The sequence below is a fragment of the Mchenga conophoros genome, linkage group LG10 (assembly GCF_057382185.1).
Source record: "Mchenga conophoros isolate Kocher_MC1m ecotype Shallow Benthic linkage group LG10, M_conophoros_male_GT1.1, whole genome shotgun sequence".
In the NCBI taxonomy this organism is placed as follows: domain Eukaryota; kingdom Metazoa; phylum Chordata; class Actinopteri; order Cichliformes; family Cichlidae; genus Mchenga; species Mchenga conophoros.
The window spans coordinates 2,340,050-2,361,888 of NC_140535.1; the positions used below are offsets into that span (position 1 = coordinate 2,340,050).

Genomic DNA, 21,839 nt, shown 5'->3' on the forward strand with positions numbered 1-21,839 from the left:
CTGTTGTGAAGGAGCGCGAGTAATGAGATGCGGCCTGTTCTTCAGAGTTTGTAATGGTCGCTCCCCGTAAGGACCCCTGGGTGGATCGCCTCCTTCTTCTTCTAGAATCACGTGTTTTGGCTCAGAGGTCATTATCCTCTGCTCCCAGTCCCATGTGTCTTTGGCCCTGGGGGGGAAGTAAAGGAGGCATCTGCAGAATACTTACTGCCTGTAGCTACATAGAAACAAAATGTGTGAAATCCAAAACAAGATATTATTTTGTAATTTCTTACTGTGACCTTTGAAGACCGTTTGTAAATGTAATTATATCTAAATTTAGCTTTACATGCTGTAATTTGGTGAAATGGATGGTTTCATGCTCAGATACAGACACTGTAATGGGAGTGATTGTTACAGTTATTTTTTGAATTAATATTATTATTCCAGCCTTTCCCTCCTCTGCCCTCCATCACTGCGCACATTTTCTGTAGGTCTTAGCTTGTTCTAGCTTTAGCCATGTTACTGGTTAGTAGGATATTGTGGAGCCGTCATCACCCATTTGGATCATTTATGAGAAACGAGATGAATATAAATTACATTTCTTGTTTTTATAGTTGCTCATTTATTCAGCGGGGCTTTTTTAAAAATATACATGAACTTGAGTGGATTGGTGAGATAAAAGGACGACTGTAACTATGTGGGAGCATAAACGCAAAATAGATGGTTACGCTGCAGATTTCTCAACTGTGACCAGTTGGAAGACGTCAGAGTGAGCACAGAGAGGACTCCTTCATCATTTATCCAACACTTCCCATTTTTATTTTCTCTTCTTTGCTTTAAGTAGATTAGTTTGGCATCTGGTGCAAATTTCACGTTTCTGAGGTCAGGTTTTGATCTCTTCTATTATCTTTCATCATAATTCTTTTCTTACAAACAGCCTTTTTCTTCTGTTTTAATACTAGAAGCACCAACAGGGTCATTTTAACCTTGTCCTGCAAAGACAACAGCCATTGAAGACATGTAGTTGTTATTTTCTAGTAACAGTTTAGGTTTTAGGGCTATTACTAGTTTTAGAATTCATAATAAAGACTACATATACTCGAATAATGTAATTTTCTGTGTGAGGAAGTGTTACACTGCACAGCTGTCTGGCAGACAGACCGGGGAGGTAACCAAGCAACAGTTTGTGCACGGCATGGCAAAAATCAATGAGTCCTGTATCTGGGAAGTTCACGTTTGTACTCTGCACCAGTGGAGGGTGTGGCCATTGAAGGTCTGTGAAATCCTGAGCTTAAAGGTTGGCAAGATGGACAGCGTGGGTAACTCGCTGGAGAGTACAAGCAGGAGAAGGTACGCCTCCCTGTGGAAATGAAGGACTCTGCTGATGGAGCACAAACGTTAGCGTCTGCACAGGCCGAAAGTGAAAGGGGCAAATCGAGGTCAGCCACACCATCGCAAACCTCCAACTTCAGAAAGTCATGGATGCAGCTAAAACTGGACATATTGGACTAAACCTGCGAGCATTACTAATGTTCTGATCCAAAGCAGGCAAGAAACAGCAAAAGACCACAGTATGGGCGCGATATGGTGCATAGAGGCCCAGTAATGTGCTCATGCTGGGTCAGCACGCCACCCTTTTTCCACCACCTTGGAGTCCTTTTTATGATTAATGGGCAAATGGTGGATTTATACATCGGCATGGTGTCTATGCTGATGCTGTACTAATCTGTTGTGGTTAAAAGCGAGCTGAATGCGAAAACAAAGCTGCCTATTCACTGGTCGATCTATGCACCTGCCCTCACCGATGGCCATGAGCTGTGGGCAGTGGCTGAAAGAATGAGCATGTAAGCAGCAGAAATGAGTTTCCTCTGAAGGGTGGTGGGGCTCTCCTTTGGAGATAGGGTGAGGAACTCGGTCATTTGGGACGGACTCAGAGTATAGCTGCTACTCCTTCACATCGAAAGGAACCAGCTGATGAGGTCTGGGCGTCTGACCTGTTTTACACCACTTAGATCCCTCTCAGCTAGCTCGTCCAAACTGCACTGCGTTCATTAAACCTGTTGTCTTTTTAAAGTTTTAATGCTTTGCGTCTTCTGTTTAATCTGAACAAGCCCCTAAAATAGTCAGCGATCATTGTCGCCCTCTCAGGGTTTTTATTAGCACTGTTCATTTTAAAGCTCAGCTTTTGAACCTGACGATGTAACTGCATCGGCTCAGTTTGCCAGACATCAAATATTTGAACGGCTCAGAAAAGAATCACTCTGAGGCTAACAAAGATTTGAATGGGCACATGGAAGCTGAGGATCAGGAATTTATCCAAACCATGCAGCAGTGTATTAATGCCTAAGCTCATGCTCTGGATGGATCATCTCAGGTGTTCTTGTGACTGACGTTTGGCCCATTTTCAGCACGTTTTTCCTGCTGCAGTTGCATTTCTCTCTGCCCATCAGGGCCTCATACGATCCAAACCATAGCTGTGTAGCCACCACGTAGCACCATTATACACCAGCTAGTCCAACTTCAGCAACCCTGCAAACGCCACTGCTGTTTAGTTTTCCATCTTCATTTATGTCCGAAATGACAGCAGAGATGTACGTTTGCATTTTCCAGAAATCCCTCAGTCTGAACATCCTATATCATTATATGGAAACAAGCTTACTTGAGTTTGGGAACTGAAGAGGAGTTGCGACCAGGAAACTGCTAATGACATCGGATTGCAAGCAGCTAGAAGGGGTGGTGAGAAAGACTGGGCATCTCTGGACTGTTGCCCCCATGACATGAAGCTGGAAAAGTACTGGTCCTATTGGTAGATGTCTTGGTTTTGACATTTAGTATTTTAATGTCAAAACCATGGGAAGAATATGAAAGACCTTGTGGTCTTGCACTGGATTTAAGTAGGTTTCTTTGCTTCTTTTCTCACTGTGTGATTTTCAGTCTGTTGTGGGTGCAGACTCTATGTAAGAGACTTTGAGACCCTGTTTAGCATCACGAGTTCTGACCTAGCCTCCAGCCATCCTGTTTCTGAACATATAACTTACAGTGCCCCCACACACCACTCACCCTGTTTCTAGTCTCTGTCTGTGAGCAATTAGTCTGTGTTTATCTGTTTCCTGCTTTCATCTGATCTGTTCGCTGACCAGTGCTGGGACAGCTGGGTCTGTAGGCTGCTTCCCTAGGAGAGGGTGAATGCGTGCAAAGGAGCTGAGGAAGGGAGGAGGTGAACTGAAACATCATGGAGCTGGCATTGGCTCATGCATCTGAAAGTTATTGGAACATGGAGTATTTCCCCTCCTTTTTATGTTCCTTGTTGCTCTCTGGAGTCTGTTTCCCCCCACTTCAACCAGACCCCCAACCAAATCGCGTGCTGAATTGTTTGGAAATGACTCCAAATGAAGCCTTGGCTCTGTACTCAGACTCTGCGTGCGTGCGTGCGTGCGTGCGTGTGTGTGTGTGTGTGTGTGTGTGCGTGTGTGTGTGTGTGTGTGTGTGTGTGTGTGTGTGTGTGTGCATGTCTGTGTTTTTGCACGCCAGTTTGAACCTGCGATCATTTCTGCAGGCCTTTGGCAAAGTCAGCACACGACATGTTGGTACTCTTACATGAATTTGACAAACCATCTTCTTCTTTCAGCACGGTGTAATAGAAACACTTTTGTGGAGGTTTATTTGGCATTAACTTTATTTACATGTGTGGGATTTAATTTATCTTTGCAGTCTGAAGGCAAGGTCAGGTCATTTTCCGTCAATCCGGTCTTCAAGTGATGACGTGATGAATCCTGCTTCTGGGCCCAAACTAAGGCTGTTGTGTGTTTAACATGTTTTAATGCTTTGTATCTTGTTCTATTTAATCTCAACAAGCCCCTAAAAACATTCAGTGATCACTGTCGGCCTCTCTCGGTTTTTATTACTGCTGTTCATTTTAAAGCTCAGTTTTTTAAACCTTACGGTGTAACTCCAGCCCATGCAGCAGTATATTAATGACTAACCTCGTATTGTGGATGGATTATCTCAGTTGTTCTCCTGACTGAAGTTTGGTCCGTTTACAGCATCCTGCCATGCGATTGCATTTGTCCCTAACCATCAGGAACCTTCACGTTAACTTTTATCCAGTGGAAAATTGTTAGCGTTCATCCTCCAGCTTCACTGTGTTTATGCTAACATAGCTGTGTAGCTAGCGATCACATAGCACATCATTATATACCAGCTAGTGCAACTGCAGTAACCCTACAAACGTCACTGCTGTTTAGTTTTCTGTCTTCATTTATGTTGGAAGTGATAGCAGAGCTGTACGTTTGAATTCTTTCAGAAACCTCTCAGTCAGAACATGCTATATCATGTTTAGGTGGAAGCTAGCGAGCTAACTTCCTGCTAACTTCTAACTCTGTTAAATTTAATAAATTCTGTTTTCATGGATGCCTGGATGTTAAACTTAATTGTTACACCTGGTAAAGCAGCAACACTGATGATTTTATTAAAGATGAAAGAATTTAGACAGTTTGTAACTCTCAGTGATGCTGCAGTGATCGCTTGACTTTGGGACCTGAAGCGGAGTTTGGACCCAGACACTGCTAATAACATCAGACTTAAAGACCGGATTGACTTCTGAGAGAAATACTTCACTGTTACATGAGTGTATCACTCCACCTTCCATCTAATGCCATCCCAGAAAATCAATTCTATCCATTTTGACACAAAGTTTTTAGTAAAATCTCAGTTTATGAGGATTCATCGAGGTATTTAAAGGCATCTTCATGTCTGTGTATTTGATGCATTTTTTGTATAACTAAATCAGTAGAAGGACTTCTGTGTCCAAAAGCCGTAGTTGTGCTTTGTTTATAATTAGTAAATGCTGTAGTTGCCCATTAACATGTTAGCATGCTAGTTTTAACATTCAGCTCATGTTAGCATGCTAGTTTTAGCATTCAGCTCAGAGCATTATGTAACAGTTGCTAGCTTTGACCAGTTTGAAGTTATTTCCTGCCCCAAAAATTGGTTAGCTAGATTAGCATTAAATACAGATTCCTCCTTCATCACATTAATGCTCGTTTGATTGACCGGTTTAGAGCTTTTTCCCCTACATGAATTATTTCCTTGTAAGTCTCACTGCATACTTTTTTACAGTAATAAAGCTAAACTAGTGGTCAGTGGTCAGCTCTCCCAAAGGAACAAACAAGTTATTGCTGCACCTCATGGACCTTAATACAAGCTTCCTCACTGCATTACAGCAAAAGTAATTTGTGCCAAGGCAGCCTGGTGCTATAATCCCCAGCAGTAGAAGGCAGAGGGGGGCAGGCTAACGTGATTTCCTGGCTGTGGCCTAGACGGGACTCAGACCTGTATTATCTGGCCATCAGAGAGACTTAGCTTCAACTGTAATATCTGTGTGGAGAGCAGGAAATGGCCTTTGTGTTGCTGGCCAATATGGCCTGCGGAGAGGAAGCGAGGAAACATGCACTGTGCCGTGCCGGCCCATTGCAGCAGTGTTGTAGAGGAGTGGGGGTGTCGTTTGTTGTAAAGCCTTCCCTCCTTCACTAACAGTTCCCACAGGTGAGTTTCATTAAAAAAGTGTCTCTCATTTGTCTCCATTAATTTTTTTTAACCTTATATTTGATTATGTAAGAGAACTATGTTGTAGCACAGAGCTGCTTCTGAGTTTAAAAGATTAAAGCAAACTCTAAGGAGGAAGTGTTTTGCAGGATGGCGTGCTCACTCTTTTTCATGCTAGCAGGTTTAATGGAAAATCGGAGCAGAGCTGAAGCGTTGTAGCTCATGGGGTTGAACATCTGGGCTGCTGCAGCCGGAGGAGAGAGCAAGCTAGCACATAAACAAAAAGTGTCAGGTCCACTGTACGTGCTCTCGTGTGTCGTACACTAGGACGGACGTTGACAAGCGATTATGACAAAGATGTCCACGCTAAAAACACAGCGTCACGCTCGAGTCTGTGCAGATGGGCAGCTCCAGAGCCTCTACAGCCTGCTAAAGCTTCTTCCCAGTTTGTGTTGAAAAAGAAGAGACTCCTTTTTAGACATATTGATATTTGAGATATTTGTAGAAAAACTGGCGCATTTCAGCCTCCTCCTCCCTCCTGATGCTGGTAAAGCCATGCAGAAACAATGCTCATTGACCTCATGTTGGCCTGTTCTGTTGCCCCTGAACTTAATTGTTTTGATATGTCTTTGCACGCTATATAACTGTGTAATTTGAGATCCAAAGAGATCTCAAGATAACCTTGTAATGCAATTGTGCACAGTCCTCAAAATATTATCAGCAAGCCACTGACTGCACCTTTCCAGCTCTGTTCAGCTCCGTGTTGTGCCTAAACGCACACCAGTCGCTGAAACGATACCCTAAACTCTTTTTTGTTTTTTTGGATTTCATCCCTCCGAGCTTTTGAAACTCTGTTATCTGGGCGCAGCGATGGCCGTGGGGGACATGGCCAAGCGTAGGCATGTGTGTGGGAAGTGAGCAGGCAGGCAGGCTGTCACTTAGCATTACAGCACTACAGGCTCCCCATGGGTGGCATGAGGAGAGTGGAAAGTGATAAGACAAGAGAGAAAGAAGAGTAAGGAGGAAGAACAGGACTGAAGCAAATGATATACAGCAGCCCACACGCGCTCAGCCCCAGCAGCCCTGAGTCAAGGAAACCTGCTGTTTGTTTTTCTTCTAATTACAAATCACAAATCAAATCACTTTTTATTGTCACATCACATGTGCAGGCACACTGGCACAGCACATGCGAGTGAAATTCTTGTGTGCGAGCCCCACAAGCAACAGAGATGTGCAAACACAACAACACAAACGAGCAAAATACAAGAATGGCCAACCTGAAACTAATAAATATATGTACAATATATAATAGTGTATGCATTTCTGGATGTGTATACTAAATATTTTCCTACGTGTGTGTGTGTGTGTGTGTGTGTGTGTGTATACACATTTTTACAAATTAAATAGTAAAAAAATAAAATAATAATAATAATAATAATAAAATATATAAAATATACAGAGTTGAATATGTGCAAAACAAGTGGCATTTATATACAGTGTGGAGTGCATAATGTTGAAGTTCCAGTAGTGAAGCTGAGGTGTCTATGAAGTGTTCAGCAGTCTGATGGCCTGATGGAAGAAGCTGTCTCTCAGTCTGCTGGTACGGGACCGGATGCTGCAGAACCTCCTTCCTGATGGAAGCAGTCTGAACAGTTTATGGCTGGGGTGACTGGAGTCCTTGATGGTCCTCCCCGCTTTCCTCAGGCACCGCTTCCTGTAGATGTCTTGGAGGGAGGGAAGCTCACCTCCAATTATTAAAGATTAAAGATTAGACCGACTGCTGAAGACAAGCCCTCCGTACGTCACTGCTGACCTAAAAATGCAGAGGAAGGGGTTAAAAAAATCAGTAAATGATGGCAAAACTGTGACAGCACTGTGTTGAAATACAAGTTTATATAAAATAGACATAAATGTTACTGTACGACTATCACTGCAGGACAAACTGTAGTCGTAGTGTCCCACTTTCATTGCTTAATAGTGCAGACATCCTCAGTGGCTAATAAAAAAAGGACAAATTAGCTGTTAGTTAATTTGATAGGTTCATGTTAAATGATGGTTTCTCTTCTGTAGTCGTGTATCAAATTTGTCATGCAGGAAAAATCAGTGACATTACCTGCTTTGTTTGTTTGCAGGCCAACTGTGCCTGCACACATGCAGAGATGCTGTCTCCTAAATGTCAGCTGTTTAAAGATATGCAAATGTCTCATTTTCAGCGAGCAGTCCTCGTCTTAGTGCTCAATAACCTATCCACAGACAGATGCAGGGAAATACGGCTCTGTGTTCTGTATCTACGATCAGCATGGACCCTTCTTTACGCCCCTTTGTGTAGTAAGCACAGAGTAGAACCGCTGTATTGACTATATCGATCTTTTACCAATCTGTTCCTGCTTCACTGTTGTAAGCATGACGTGTGAAAGAGTCGGTCCGTCCTCCGTGATGTCCCACGATGGCATTAGATGCTGCCCCCCCCATGCTGGCACAAACCTTGAACAAAGGGAGATTATGTTTCCATGGATGCTGACGCAGTGGCACTCCTGCGTCTGATTACTTTTGTTTATAACCCACTGCTGTCCCATGACAGGGGTTGCCTCAGTTTACCTCGGGAGCTGCCAAATTTGGATAAACCCTGTGGGATACAGGAGCCCATTGTAGTTTCAAACCATCGTCAAAAGTGACATGATTATATACACAGCAGCAGCACTGTGTGGATGGGATATGGGCCCTGTGCGCCAGCGGGAGTGGCAGAATGTAAACATTGACTGGGTGGCCCGTTCCCAGTCTCAAGTTGAGGCTAAAACTGAACTACATAACTTCAAGTGAAAGCTGAGTTTGCTTTGTGTCTGCATGATGCAGTATTAACTGCTGGTTTAATTTCAAAATTAAATATATGAATGGATGGACGAGAGATCCAACCACAACCAGGACAGGTTGTCTCTCTGTGACAGACTGGCGACCTATCCAGGCTGTACGATGCAGGCAGGGCACAGAAAGAGACAGACAACCATTCACACTCTCGGGCACTTTAGGATCACCAGTTAAACCCCTAACCCCGCTAACTGCACGAGTACCCGGAGAGAACCCACACAAACACAGGGAGAACATGCAAACGACACACAGCCAGATGGTGGATTCAAACTCGCAACCCTGTTTGCTGCAAGACAGCAATGCTAACCACCTTAGAGAGATATTTTATATCATGTAAAGTTGAATCAGGAAGCACAGAAGAAGAATTCATGGAAATCAAATCAGTACCGGAATACATGGAATGTCCCAGTAGTTGGAATTTGGTGAAACAGGAATACTAGATAAGCCGCTAACGGCAATCTTTGCTACAATCCTTGTAAATATTTGAAGCGCTCATGCAGAGGGAGTTTTGCCCAATCTGATCTCAGCATAAATACATTTGACGTAGCATTTAGGGGGTGCATTTGTTCAGCTGTCAGAGTGCATTTGGCCCAGGGGAGCTCTGAACCTTTGGAGTCAGACTAGCATCGGGCTGATTTCTGTAGAAATAATAAAGCAGACAGTGTTGGTTTACAGAGGGCAGAGAAACGTAAGATTGAAATAGATACAGAAGGGGGTTAAATGAGGTCGGAATGAAAGAGTTTACCGGTGCATAAAAAAGAGCAATGGGAAGCACGGAGAAGGTGATTTGAGTGAGCACAGGGCTCGAGAAAGGGGAAACATAAAAAGAGTAAGTGAGGCAGAGAAAGTGAGCACATATGATAGGCAGGAAGAAAGAAAGGAAAGAGGGAGAGGGAAGTGCGGGAGGTTGGTGCTGCAGCGTGTAGAGTTAGCCCACTTAGAAGTAAAACATCTCTCTGCTGCGCCTCTGCTGGCATCTGCCACCACTGAACACAGCTGAAGCCCATCTGAGGAGCTCCTCTGTCAGCCTTCCAAACCCGACATGAGACACACGGCACGCCGCGGCACGAAGACGAAGGAGTGAAGCAAACGGGAGCTGGCTCCGGGGCTTGAAGTGAGAGAAAGGAGCAGCACAAAGACCAACGGGATAAAGGAGCAGAAACGTCCGTGTCATTAGGCTGCACGCTGATCATCAGTCATTCCTCACGCACTGAATCAGTCAGGAGCAGAAGAGACAACGATGATCAAGTCCAGCTGGTTCTATGTCAAGTTCAAGTACAATGAGAAGGTACGTCCACATGCAGGTTTTACCTCGGGGCTGCAGGCCTGTGTTAAAGTGGAGGTTAAATACGTGAGTTCTCAGTGTAACTGTGCAAACACACAGTTTCTAATGCCATCTGCATGATAATATTGCGTTTTTATGGGAGCACTGCACTTAAGTGAGAACACTTTCTACTTGTTGTTCGAGTGTTTGCCACAATAAAAGGATGAGTTCAGTTTTCTAAAAGTCTCCATTTGTGCTCCGAGCTCTAAAAACAAGCCGAGCAAACAGATTTATTTAGGTATTTCATATATCTGCCTCATTCTTCGCTCTCTGCTTTCACATTATGTTCAAAGTCCTTGCTCTGAATAATTTGTGTAAATGTAACGTGAAGCAGATCCATACTTGTGATTTAATGTAACGCCTGCTCGATGGCTGTTATGTTTCCATGAGGGCAGACCTTTTCTTGTGAGGTAGCGCACCTTTAGTGATGTCATCATCTGGTCCTGTAGCCTGTGTAATGTGATGAGTCTGATAGACTGTTCTGTGTGAGCCTGACATTAGGCTGTGAAAGCCAAGCTTTGGGCCAGCCATTAGCACTTTCGCTAACTGCTCGCTGCTCTACTAATGAATAGCTACAGTTACAACTGCCTTCAGTCAGTTAACCAGTCATTTAGGCAGCGAGGCCATCTATCAGCCAGACGACAGCCACCAGCGACCATCTAGCCAGTCAGCTGTCCTCCTGCTAAGTTCCTGCCTCGTCTCTTTTTGTCTCGTGACCAACGGCTTTTTGTATTGACCCCTTATGCCGATCGTGTTCTCCACCTAGCATCAGGTGTCTGCCCTGTAGGATCATCCGAGCTATCCGGTTACAGAAAAACGGTCACGCATGGCTCAGTTTACTTTGGTTTACTCTTGGTAGGCTAAAGCATTCGGCACATTAAATATATGAAATAACAGTGCATGTGTTACACTGTCTTTGCTATAATCAGGGCTATTATAGCGGATAAGTGAGTGTGTGCCAAGTGGCCTCGTGGGAGCATCTGTTGGTGCCCGAGGTGCTCCGTTTCCATCTGGTCTGCCATTTTGTACTTGAGCAGTCTCGGGGTGTGGAAGTAGGAAGATGGCTGCTCTGGTTTGATCTTTTCTAACCGAAATCTGTTTTTGCAGCCTGTCTAATATTTCATGGTGTGTGTTTAAACAAACTTAATGAAAAAGAGGAGACTGCTTCACTATGATGCAGAGATCTAATATTTCAAAGCGTCTGCTTCTAAAAACGAGATGCACAAGTTTGGAAAACGCTCTAATGCGCCTCCAATGTGTTTTATTGTGTTATATAAAACCTGCAAAGTGACATTAGAGATAAGTGGAACAGCTGGGGAGTGTCAGGTTAACAGTGTCAGTGTAACAGTGGATGCTGGTTAAGGCAACCATGCAAACAGCCAGTGGCAGAGTGTAAAAGTGTAGTGTCCTCCTCCTGTAGTGTGTTTTCAGTATCATCCTTCCTGGATTCCACTATTTTCCTTCTTGTCTGTAGCTAAAAGAAAGTGTGCACAACAGGATGTGTGTCAGTGCTTACGAGGGTAAGCTGAATGTGCGTTGGCGGAGGCAAGGCTTATGCAGTCGCCTGCTTTTCCTGCTCCCAGCTGTCTTGCTTCAGAAGCAGCAGCCTCTGTGTGGTTATGTGTGATTGACAGGCGTGCTTTCAGCAGCATGTGAATGGGAGCTGACCTTAAACAAGCGCTGCCATGTTTGACTGAGTGCCTGTCCCCCACCACCCACCTCTTTTGTTCTCTGAAGAAAAAGAGTGAGAAGGGCACAGAGTGCTGTAGCTTCTAGATCAAGAACGTGCGGGTCCTCAAAGTCTGGGGGAAGGGTAATTGCTGCCCCCGTGTGTGGGCTCATGCCTTAAGTGAGATAGGTGTAGGTAACGACTGGTGAGAGGTGGGAGGTCAGTTGCATTCCTCAGAGTGGAAAGAGAGCACAACACTGAAATTGTGCTCTGTCTGTCTTTGCCAGGACCCCCAGTGGGCCGACTGTGGGGCTGCAGACCTACAGAGGGCAAACAGTGACCTTACTCCCACTGGACTAATTCAATTACACACACCCCCTGTGATTAGTGTGTTAACTACAGCCTCTCCCATAGCTGGATGGCTGCACCCAGAGACACTTAAATTATAGTACAGAACTATCAAAATGTGCCATATTTTTCATACATAAGGCGCACCGGATTAAAAGGCGCATTAAGCGAAACAAAATAGTCAGATAAGTCGAACTTTCCTCAACTCATTCTTCTTGCTTCCTCCACTTCTGTACCATTGATTCATTAATGCTGAATCCTCTGCAGCGGCTCTATTCCCATGTTGTTGCAGTATATTAATGACTAACCTCGCATTGTGGATGGATTATCTCAGTTGTTCTCCTGACTGAAGTTTGGTGCGTTTACAGCATCCTGCCATGCGATTGCATTTGTCTCTAACCATCGGGAACCTTCATGTTAACTTTGAGTGGAAAAAAAAGTTAGCGTTCATCCTCCAGCTTCACTGTGTTTATATTATGCTAACATAGCTGTGTCGCTAGCGATCACGTAGCACATCATTATATACCAGCTAGCCCAACTTCAGTAACCCTACAAACGTCACTGCTGTTTAGTTTCCTGTCTTCATTTATGTTGGAAGTGATAACAGAGCTGTACGTTTGAATTCTTTCAGAAATCTCTCAGTCAGAACATGCTAAATTTGCGATACATCCGTTTGTGTTTGACAATATAACTGGCACCGAAAAGCAGAATTAGCATTGTGTGATGTTCTTTGGAACAAGCTTGAATGTAAAGACTGCCAGCTGAGAAATGAATACTTGAACAAATATATTTACTTTTCAACACTGATCACAAAGAGATAAGTTACTAACATCAATTTCTCAGTGCTTTGGAAAGTATCTGCTCCTGAGTATACATTTGGCAGATGGTTGGCTGCTTCTGCGGCTGGCACCTGTTAACCATTTACTGTAAGAGGCTTTTATTCATACTGCAGAAGTACAGTATGGTGACGTGCCCAATAGTTTCTTGGGTTTTTATACAAATAATGTCCGGCACACATCACAATATTTATCTATGAAGTATATCTCGTATCCAATTTTGCCGTTCACACAATGTTTTCTGCAAAATGACACACTCAGGGATCCTGTTATTACATTCAAACCTTGAAACAAATTGTGGCTTTCGTCGCATTTGCTTATTTATACGCAGGCTCTTTTGGTAAATACAAGCTGAGCCTTTGTTGCTCCGTAACGTGGTGCGGAGCTGCTAAACCTCAGTCAGTTTCTGTGTATCTGCAGCCTGTCAGACTTATTTAAAGTATTTAAAGACAACAGAAATAATACGCTGAAGATTTTAACTTTATACAAGTCACATGGGAAGACTTCAAATATGATGAAGACTCTTGTATAGGATAAATGGTGACGGAGATTTACTTCAACATTAGAGTGTGAGCCCCGAGCAGACTGCTCTGTTCCCCCTGTAGAGTGAGGGGCTGTGGGACTGTTGACTCTGTATTTACTGAGCCTGTATGCTAGGCTTGGGTTGTGAATGCTGGGGGTGACTATAATGACTATAATGAATGTGAAAACGACAGAGTGGGTGTGGGTTAACATTAAGGACGGCTAATTGCAGGCTCTGGTGATGCCACAGTGTGTTATGAGATATGAGAGATAAATGGTGTGGAAGTCCCTCTTGGGTGGTTTCGTGCATTTCAAACAAACTCGGAGAGAAGGATGAAGACAAATGCTATACGTCCGCGTGAACCCTGGTGATTGGGGCACATAATCCTTGTCCTGAAGACTTCTGGGAGACGTTTGCTCCTTTGCTCCCAGGTTTTTAGTTTACATCTTATTTACCGTTTTTGAGGATTTCTCCAGCGTAGCCAAAGCTGTTTCCTTTTCATCAAATAATGAATGAGCTGAACACCATCAAAGTTGTATCCCTCTGTCTATCCATCCACGCTTATAGGACTTTAATGAGAGTTTATTGGAGGCGTTTTAGTCAAGCCGGTTTAATTTATTTATGCTTAAAAGCTGGAGCACTAAGAAGCTTACAGAACTTTCGACCTCGGCAGCACTTGCTGCAAAGCGGGACCTTCTTTTTTCTTTTTTCGCCGTGAAATCCTTTCTTACGTTTACAGACATATTGAAATTCTAAGAAAGCACTCCAGAGCTTGCCAAAGGGATTACTGGTAAATCCCTGCAAACTCCAGATGTTTTCCCAGGCAGCACACAGCAAGGAAACAACGCCCAGCCCCTGTAAACATCTGTCAAACAAAAAGCCTCCGCCACAGAGGAGACAACAGAAGCTTAGAGGGAGTAAAGTAGCTCGACTAGTCAGATTTTCACTCTATTAGATCTGTTTGTTCGCAAAGAGCTAAGTGATTTTTGCAGGGCCTGCATTGCTATGAGCGAAAAACCCTAAACTACGACTGAAATGTGTGGCAGAAGAAGATGGGGTCATGAAGATGACTGTTCTGCCTACCTTCTGTCATGAAAAGCCAGAGCTGAAAAAACTGTGACTGTTTGAAAAACGATGGTTTTAATGTTTGGAGGCATTCAGTGACACATAGTCAAAGTCTCGGCCACGTGTCTGAAAGACCGGGCCGCGGAGCTGCCAGTGAATGGTGAAGCCACGGGAGCAGTTTGCCTTTGTGTGTCGATGGCAGTCGCTGCTGGGTTCAGGCCTCGGGCAGGATCTCATATCTCCCTGCCATGTTTGTGTTAATTTGCTGGATGTAAACATGGTGAGTGGGCTGTAACAAGGCAGGGCCTGCCTCTGTGTCTCTGGTCTCTAGCCTCCTCAGCGGAAAACAGAATGGAGACGGGGAGCGGCTGACCAGTGTCTGGATCACTGAACAATTGCAGGCCGGAGAGAGAGCGTGAGCCCTCAGTGTAGCCACTAGGGACATAGCTGACAGATGGATGGAGCGAATGACTGGATGCCTAGCCAAGTGGAAAGACAACTTTTACCCACACGGGCTGTATGCTTTTGCTTGTCGCCTTTTATCTCCATCTCTTACACATAACCTGAAGGGTGAAAAACAAAAAAAGCAGGTTCTTCTACATTACGCATATCTGCATGCTGTGGCTGGTGCAGACTTTGGTATGCATTTGTGTACTGTACTTATTAGAAGGGTCTTCAAACTAGGGCTGCCACAAACGATTATTTTGATAGTCGACTAGTCACCGATTATTTTTGCGATTAGTTGACTAATCAGATCATCATCCATTGGACATAAAACGTACAGCTTATTGCACCAGCAGCATCTGCTCTTATATAACTAGCATTAGCTTACAGCTTTAAGTGTTTAAGGTCTGTGCTAACTAAAAATAAATAAAGACAAGATGATAGTTTATTAAATTTGAATGAAATTTGCAGATTGTTTCGGTGAAGTTTAATAAACTCCTTGCTATCTAAAATATAACAGGACACCGGAGTAAATTCTCGAGCATCTCACACTTCTGATAATCAGCTGTCTGCTTGACGTTTATTCAGCTGTGTAAAAACTATAACTTTAATCTCAGCCAAACCGATTTACTCAGGAACAAATAAAATACAAAAAAAGCCAAACAATAACATTTTTAAGTTATCTAAGTGACTCATATATCATGTTTAACCTGAGTAGTGAAAGACGGCGGTGGGTTTGAAAACGATTTGCCGGGAGTCCGGTGTTCTCATGGCTCTAGTTAGCCTAGCCCCCGGCTAGCTATCGAGCTAGTGGGTAACAGACGTCTCCGAAAACGTCGGAGCGCTTTTGAAAATATGTGGTGTCTTGATAAACTGAGCAGATATTTGAGGTTTACACAGCTACATTCTCGCCTGAAAATATGTTAAATGTTTATTTTGTGACCCATAAAGAATAACAAGAGTAATAGTAAAACTAACTAGCTGCCGCCATTGTTGGAAACTGAGCAGGGCCGCGCTATGAATTCTGGGACAGAGCTACTTCTTCTTCGGGGTTTAACGGCAGCTGGCATCCTTGTACATGCAGTGCTGCCATCTTCTGTTTCAGTCCGTTATTACACTCTTAAATCCTGCTACTTATTCCTGCGTCTTTTGGGATCTTACAAAGCTTCAAACGACGCGTCGACTATTAAATTAGTCGTCGACGATTTTGATAGTCGACGTAATCGTGACTAGTCGACTAATCGTGGCAGCCCTACTTCAAACATATGAATGTTCACACACCATAGCAACACATGACAAATAACGGGGTGGGGGGTACACTGCAAAAACTCAAAGTCGTACCAAGTATATTTGTCTTATTTCTAGTCAAAATATCTAATTGCACTTAAAATGAGGCAGATTCAGCTGCAGCTGTAACGCTTCAGTAACATATAGGAACTTGTTTTTAGACAGTGCATCTTGAAACTGGAGAACTTTCGCTTGTTTCATTGGCAGATTTTTTCAGTTAATACAAGATATTTTTGCTTGAAATAAGTGAAAAAATCTGCCAATGGAACAAGTGTAGCCTCTTTGAAGAGGGCCACCAGGGATTCACAGTAGTTACGCAGGTGGAATAACTGCTTTTCTTTATGTGATGAAATGTGTGCTGTCAATGTGACAGGTAAGACTAAAACTTTGTGAAGAACCTTTGTGTACCGCATTTTTCAGACCATAAGGTGCACCAGATTATAAGGCGCATTAAGCGAAATTCCCATGTTGTTGCAGTATATTAATGACTAACCTCGTATTGTGGATGGATTATCTCAGTTGTTCTCCTGACTGAAGTTTGGTCCGTTTACAGCATCCTGCCATGCGATTGCATTTGTCTCTAACCATCGGGAACCCTCACGTTAACTTTTATCAAGTGGAAAAAGGTTAGCATTCATCCTCCAGCTTCACTGTGTTTATGCTAACATAGCTGTGTCGCTAGCGATCACGTAGCACATCATTATATACCAGCTAGCCCAACTTCAGTAACCCTACAAACGTCACTGCTGTTTAGTTTTCTGTCTTCATTTATGTTGGAAGTGATAACACAGCTGTACGTTTGAATTCTTTCAGAAACCTCTCAGTCAGAACATGCTATATCATGTTTAGGTGGAAGCTAGCGAGCTAACTTCCTGCTAACTTTTAACTCTGTTAAATGTAATAAATTCTGTTTTCATGGATGCCTGGATGTTAAACTTCATTGTTTAGCGGACGGAGATTAGGACCCAGATCTGCGAGGCTCCTGACTACGGCAGCCGTAATGCTCCAACAATCCATCAAGCGGTGCGGCTTCGTAGCTTAGCAAAGTCGTGCTAAAACATTTTTGTCAGATCTTTGAGCGCCGTGTAGCACCTAAAATCGGTTCGAGGTCAGTAAGCACGACCAGAATTCACACATAAGGCGCACTGTCGATTTATGAGAGAATTAAAGGATTTTAAGTGCGACTTATAGTGCAGAAAATATGGTATATGTTTTATGCAGATGGTATAATGGGACGATTGTTACTGATCACAAGCATCCCAATTTGCCACTTTACTGGGAGTTATGTGGCAAAAATGGATTGGCACATTCATCTGCAAACAGCTGTTTATCAGTTACCATGTTTTCCTTTACTGAGAGCGATGTTTGCTAAGCAAACCTTTGTAGCTCTGAATCGATCTGAAAATGATTCTTTAAGTTATACGCCCATATAGTTTGTTTTTCCTGTTTTCTCCCTCTCAGTTCTACCTGAGCTCATTAGCCCCAGTCACATTCCCACAGGAATGCTGGTCCTGCCTGCCGTCTGCTGCTCGTTCCTGAGCAGCTCAGGTTTCAGCCTGCTGGATGACTGGGTACAGAGATGGTTCCCATAGTTGCGCTGCCTGAGCTCCATGGGTAGCCCCTGGTACTCTGGCTCAAAGACCCCTCTGTTGTCTCTTTTGTGCGCTCCCATGCCGGGTCGAGTTGGTTCACATAGACGATGCGACCTACAGGAATGTCACAGATTAGGATAGATCACATGCTACAGCCTGCTGGAAAGTAAAACTCCAGCAGTTCATTACACAGGTATGAATGTAAACCTGTGTGACTGTCTGGCAGTGCCACAATATGTTGGCATAAGCCACAGAGCAGTGTTGTGCTTTTTTATTGACCTCAGCCTCGTTTTGAGTGAGGCTTTCTTTAAGATCTGACTAATTTGGCCGTCGCTGTGGAACACAGACACGCACGGATGGGTTTCCACAATGCATGTTGTCTAGATGTTTATTTTTGTCTGGACAGTGGGAAAAAGTGTGTTTATTGCTGTATACATCATAGTGATCTGCGAGTGGCTGACAGTTTTTCTGTGAGATGGACGCTCCTGTTGTGCATTCACCTCACTTATTTTTATCGCTCCAACCCAGAGCTGGCTGTGGTTTGAATCATGTATTTACACCGTCTGTCCGTCCATCCATCCATATCAATGCCTGTGCAGTCACACAAAGCAACCTTTGTGCATTACTTCAGAAACCTTAAGAACCAGTGATGGGAATAATTCACACAAATGTCTAATAGGATACAAAAATACTTTTAACCATTTTTCTATGCAGAAACTGAAAAACAGAAAGTTTCAAATTTTGTTGGACACTTTGTGACGTCACCGCCTGCCTTAAGTCTGTGCTATGCATGCGAAGCATCCACGCTTAAGAATCCTATTTGAAGCATTATTTACTTTTGTGGCTACTTTTTGTAGACCAAGTATGTGAACACATGCACACAAATACAGTAGAAGAAACCTTCCAAAAAGGGGTTTCACAAGCTGCAACGGACTGAAGCATGCAACCGCAAGGGAGTCATTCTAGTTTTTCCCTAAAACTTTAACCAAGTGAGGTGGGGGGATGTAAGGGAGAGCAGGCCAGAGGAGAGTGCATTTCAAAGAGAAGCAGCCATCTGTCAGCACAGGCAGCAAACAGCTGGTGGAGGAGATGCAAGATGTCTGAACAAAGACTGACAAGATGGAAGATGACAGGAAACAGATTTCCCTCCCTTTTTACCCCTCCTGCAAGAGAAGAGGTTGACCATCAGAGTGCTGTGATGTCTAGCAGCCTCCAGATGCCTCCTCTCCTCCTCCTCTTCCTCTCCTCTCCTCCTCTTCTCTTCTCTTCTCTTCTCTTCTCTCTTGCATCACTGAACATATTCAGTCTGCTGCTTTGCTGCTTAATTTGTTAATTTGCATTTCTGTCTCATCTCTCACATGTAGGCAAACTCTTAACTATTTCTGCTGAAATTATCCTGCGGTAATTAATACATGATGTGCTTTAATTATACTAATTATGATAGCATTTACTCAGTGTAGAAGTTTTTCCTATTCAGAATAGGATTTTTTTTGTTAGACCTAAATATTACATTCTGTGAATTATTTAGCTTTAGTAATTGACCTGCTGTAGCTTAAGTAGATACACATCTCTCCGCTCATTTGCTTAGATAAATGAAGCAATGCGAGTCGCGTTAAATAAATTTTTTAGGAAACGAGCGCGAGACCTCGTGTTAATTAGCGTAAGCCTCGTTACATCAGGTCTTCTTCTCTTCCTGCTTAGTGCAGTCTATTCCCCTTTGTGCCTTTATCCCCTTGCACTGTTAATTTGAACAGCAAATGCAGTCTGGTTTCTAAATAGAGCAGTGCTGCACACAAGCTGCAATCATTAAGTGAATTTTCTGCCAGCTTAGAGCTGCAGAAATGTCTGTAATGGAAGGAAAGCCAGAGTGTTTTTGTCTTCTCCCGTGTCCAGTGTGATGTGTGACATAAGCCAGTGTAATACAGTAATGGGCCTAATTGTCTAATCACTTTAATATGTGGCTGTTGCACTTGGATGTGGCAAGGGCAAAGTGAGCTAATAAACACTGATTACTGTCACTTGAACTCAGCACAGAAGGCAGGGAGATGTTAGCGGCTAGAGGATGACCGTTTCTTTCTCCTTTTGCTTTCTGAGCTCGACAGACAGGGAAACAAGGTGTCGGCGAAAGGTCAGCTTGTGGGTTTCCCGTAAGTGATGCAATGACAGCGGGAAAGAGAGGGCTGTAAATGGGACACTAATGGAGAGAGAAAGAGCTGTCATCTCCACATCTTGTCCCTTCGGTGGGTTAGATTGACAAGCTGCCAGCCTGGCCAGCTCATACTCTGTGGAACAAAGAATAGACGAGGCAGAGCTTTCAATTTCCCCAGCCATCTGCCTCTTTCTGCTTCTCTTCAGTATACAGAGTTTGAAATCAAATTTGACATAAAAGTGGCAGTTGGTGAAGGCTGTGTTACAGTAGGTGCAAATGCCAGCTCTGTACTCGCTCACCGTGACGTGAGGTACAGCCGTCCGTGCCTTGAAGGTCGCTGTTAAGAGCCAGAGCAAAGATGAGGTGACGGACAAAATTGAAACCACATGCAGTCGACTTCTTTCAGGAGGAAATATGAAGTGCAGGGTGCGAGTCAGTCGGAATCACGTCTATTGCTAAAGGTTAGAAAAGTCTTATATTGTGGGAGGTTTTTTTCATGGGTCATAATTTACTCATACATACTCAGTGTTGGGAAGGTTACTTTTAAAATGTATCCCACTACAGATTACAGATTACAGATTACATGCCCCAAAATGTATTTTGTAACGTATTCTGAACACTTTGGATCACTTAATATATTATTAAGCTTTTTACAGCTACATGAATGTCCTATTGCTGTGTGATTTATTACTGTTACTGAAGGTTACTCTCCACACCAACACCAACTAGATGTTTAAATCTTAATATAAATGAGTAACAGTAGGTGGACATTAGGTAAGGCTGCACTTTTTGCAGCGATCTCGTATAGAAACTATTCCTCGCGTATATAAAACAGGTCCGCGGCTCCGAACCGTAGTAAAGGGACCTCTGGCTGATACGTCGGGTTCGTGTCGGGCTCGTAGCTGAAAACTAGCTTTACTTTGTTGTCTGGGTCAAGTTTTAGACAGAGAGAGGATTTGAAAGGCTGCTGCAACAGAACTTATTGTTTCAGAGGAAAACACGAACACAGCGTACAGTCGAGTCTTAACAGCTTACTTACAGCTGGACTGGTCAGGCTCTCTGTTTGGCTGCAGTGGTTATTATTATATTTACATGCTTCCAGCTCCTACTTTTCCTTTCTCTCCCTCCTCGCTCACAGACACATCACGGGTATGGCAGTCCATTCTCCCTGCAGCACGGACTACACTGCCCATCAGGCTGCATGCTTTAGGGTGACGCCTGTAACACTCTGCCTGTTGCCTTCAGGTTAAATAAAATTTTGAATAATAATTTTTAAAAATGGGCCGTGAGATTGAGACGCAAGCATCAGAGCCTCTTATTGCGTGTTTTGTTTGGGTTTCCACCTGCGTGGAAACCAAACATAGAGAGGGCGTAGCCTAACATATGAAACAGGAAAAGACCGCCGTGTAATCCCTTTACTTCAGCAAAGTAACTGTATTCTGAATACCACCTTTTTAAATGGTAACTGTAACGGAATACAGTTACCATTTTGTATTTTAAATACGTAACGCTGGTACATGTACTCTGTTACTCCCCAACACTGCACATATATTTACTGGTTTGTGTTCTTAGTTAGCTTTGCTGCTTCCAAACATGCTCAGAGCTCTGATCTACTTCTTCTAGTAATCTTCTTTAATGACTGTCGTAGGCGTGCAGCTAGGCTCATTTATATGTCTGTTTGTAGGCACAGGTATGAGGAAGATTCTATGAGGAAATCTGGACAAGTGTTAGTTAGAATCTCATTCATGTGCTAAATTTCACTGGTCAGTATACTCAAGACTGCAATAACAAAATGCGCAGTGTCATCAGAAGCTTTCATGCAGCGTGCCCTTTGACACACACCAGGCAAAGGTGGAAAGTAGGTGTAATATACACGCGTACGTGTTCAAATACCCCTCACATATGAAAGGATGCAAGTTGTGCTTTTCTTTCTGGTAGGCTCAGTGGGCAGCCTTGGCTAAAAAGTTTGTTTGCACTGTTTGTGCCTTGAGATGAATTTGTGTGTGTTTGCAAGTGATGTTTTATGCCGTCCCCAGGCTATGAAGCCCTCATTTCCCCTGCTCCCCAGAGACCATTTAACCCTTCATTTCCTCCCCAGACTACGGAGAAAGACCGCAGCAGTTGTTTGCATCTGTGCGGTGAACCCTTGCTGTATCTTCTGTGGAGCAGACTTTGTCTTCAGCAGCTGGGCGTTCTGATAGCCTCCATTCATTA

At 43.6% G+C, this 21,839-nt stretch overlaps 1 protein-coding gene across 14 annotated transcripts in view; it reads left to right on the forward strand.

Moving 5' to 3' along the window:
• Nucleotides 1-21,839, forward strand: part of auts2a (activator of transcription and developmental regulator AUTS2 a) — a 351,111-nt gene that overhangs the window by 111,611 nt on the left and 217,661 nt on the right. The window contains exon 1 of one of the 14 annotated variants that reach the window (XM_085288158.1): nucleotides 9,302-9,676. The exons of 12 other annotated variants lie outside the window; for them this stretch is intronic. In XM_085288158.1, the coding sequence (XP_085144284.1) occupies nucleotides 9,629-9,676 (48 nt within the window). In that variant the 5' untranslated portion in view covers nucleotides 9,302-9,628. Of the gene's footprint in view, nucleotides 1-9,301; nucleotides 9,677-21,839 lie in introns of those variants that run through there. One more of the 14 variants, XM_085288157.1, reaches the window with a different exon arrangement.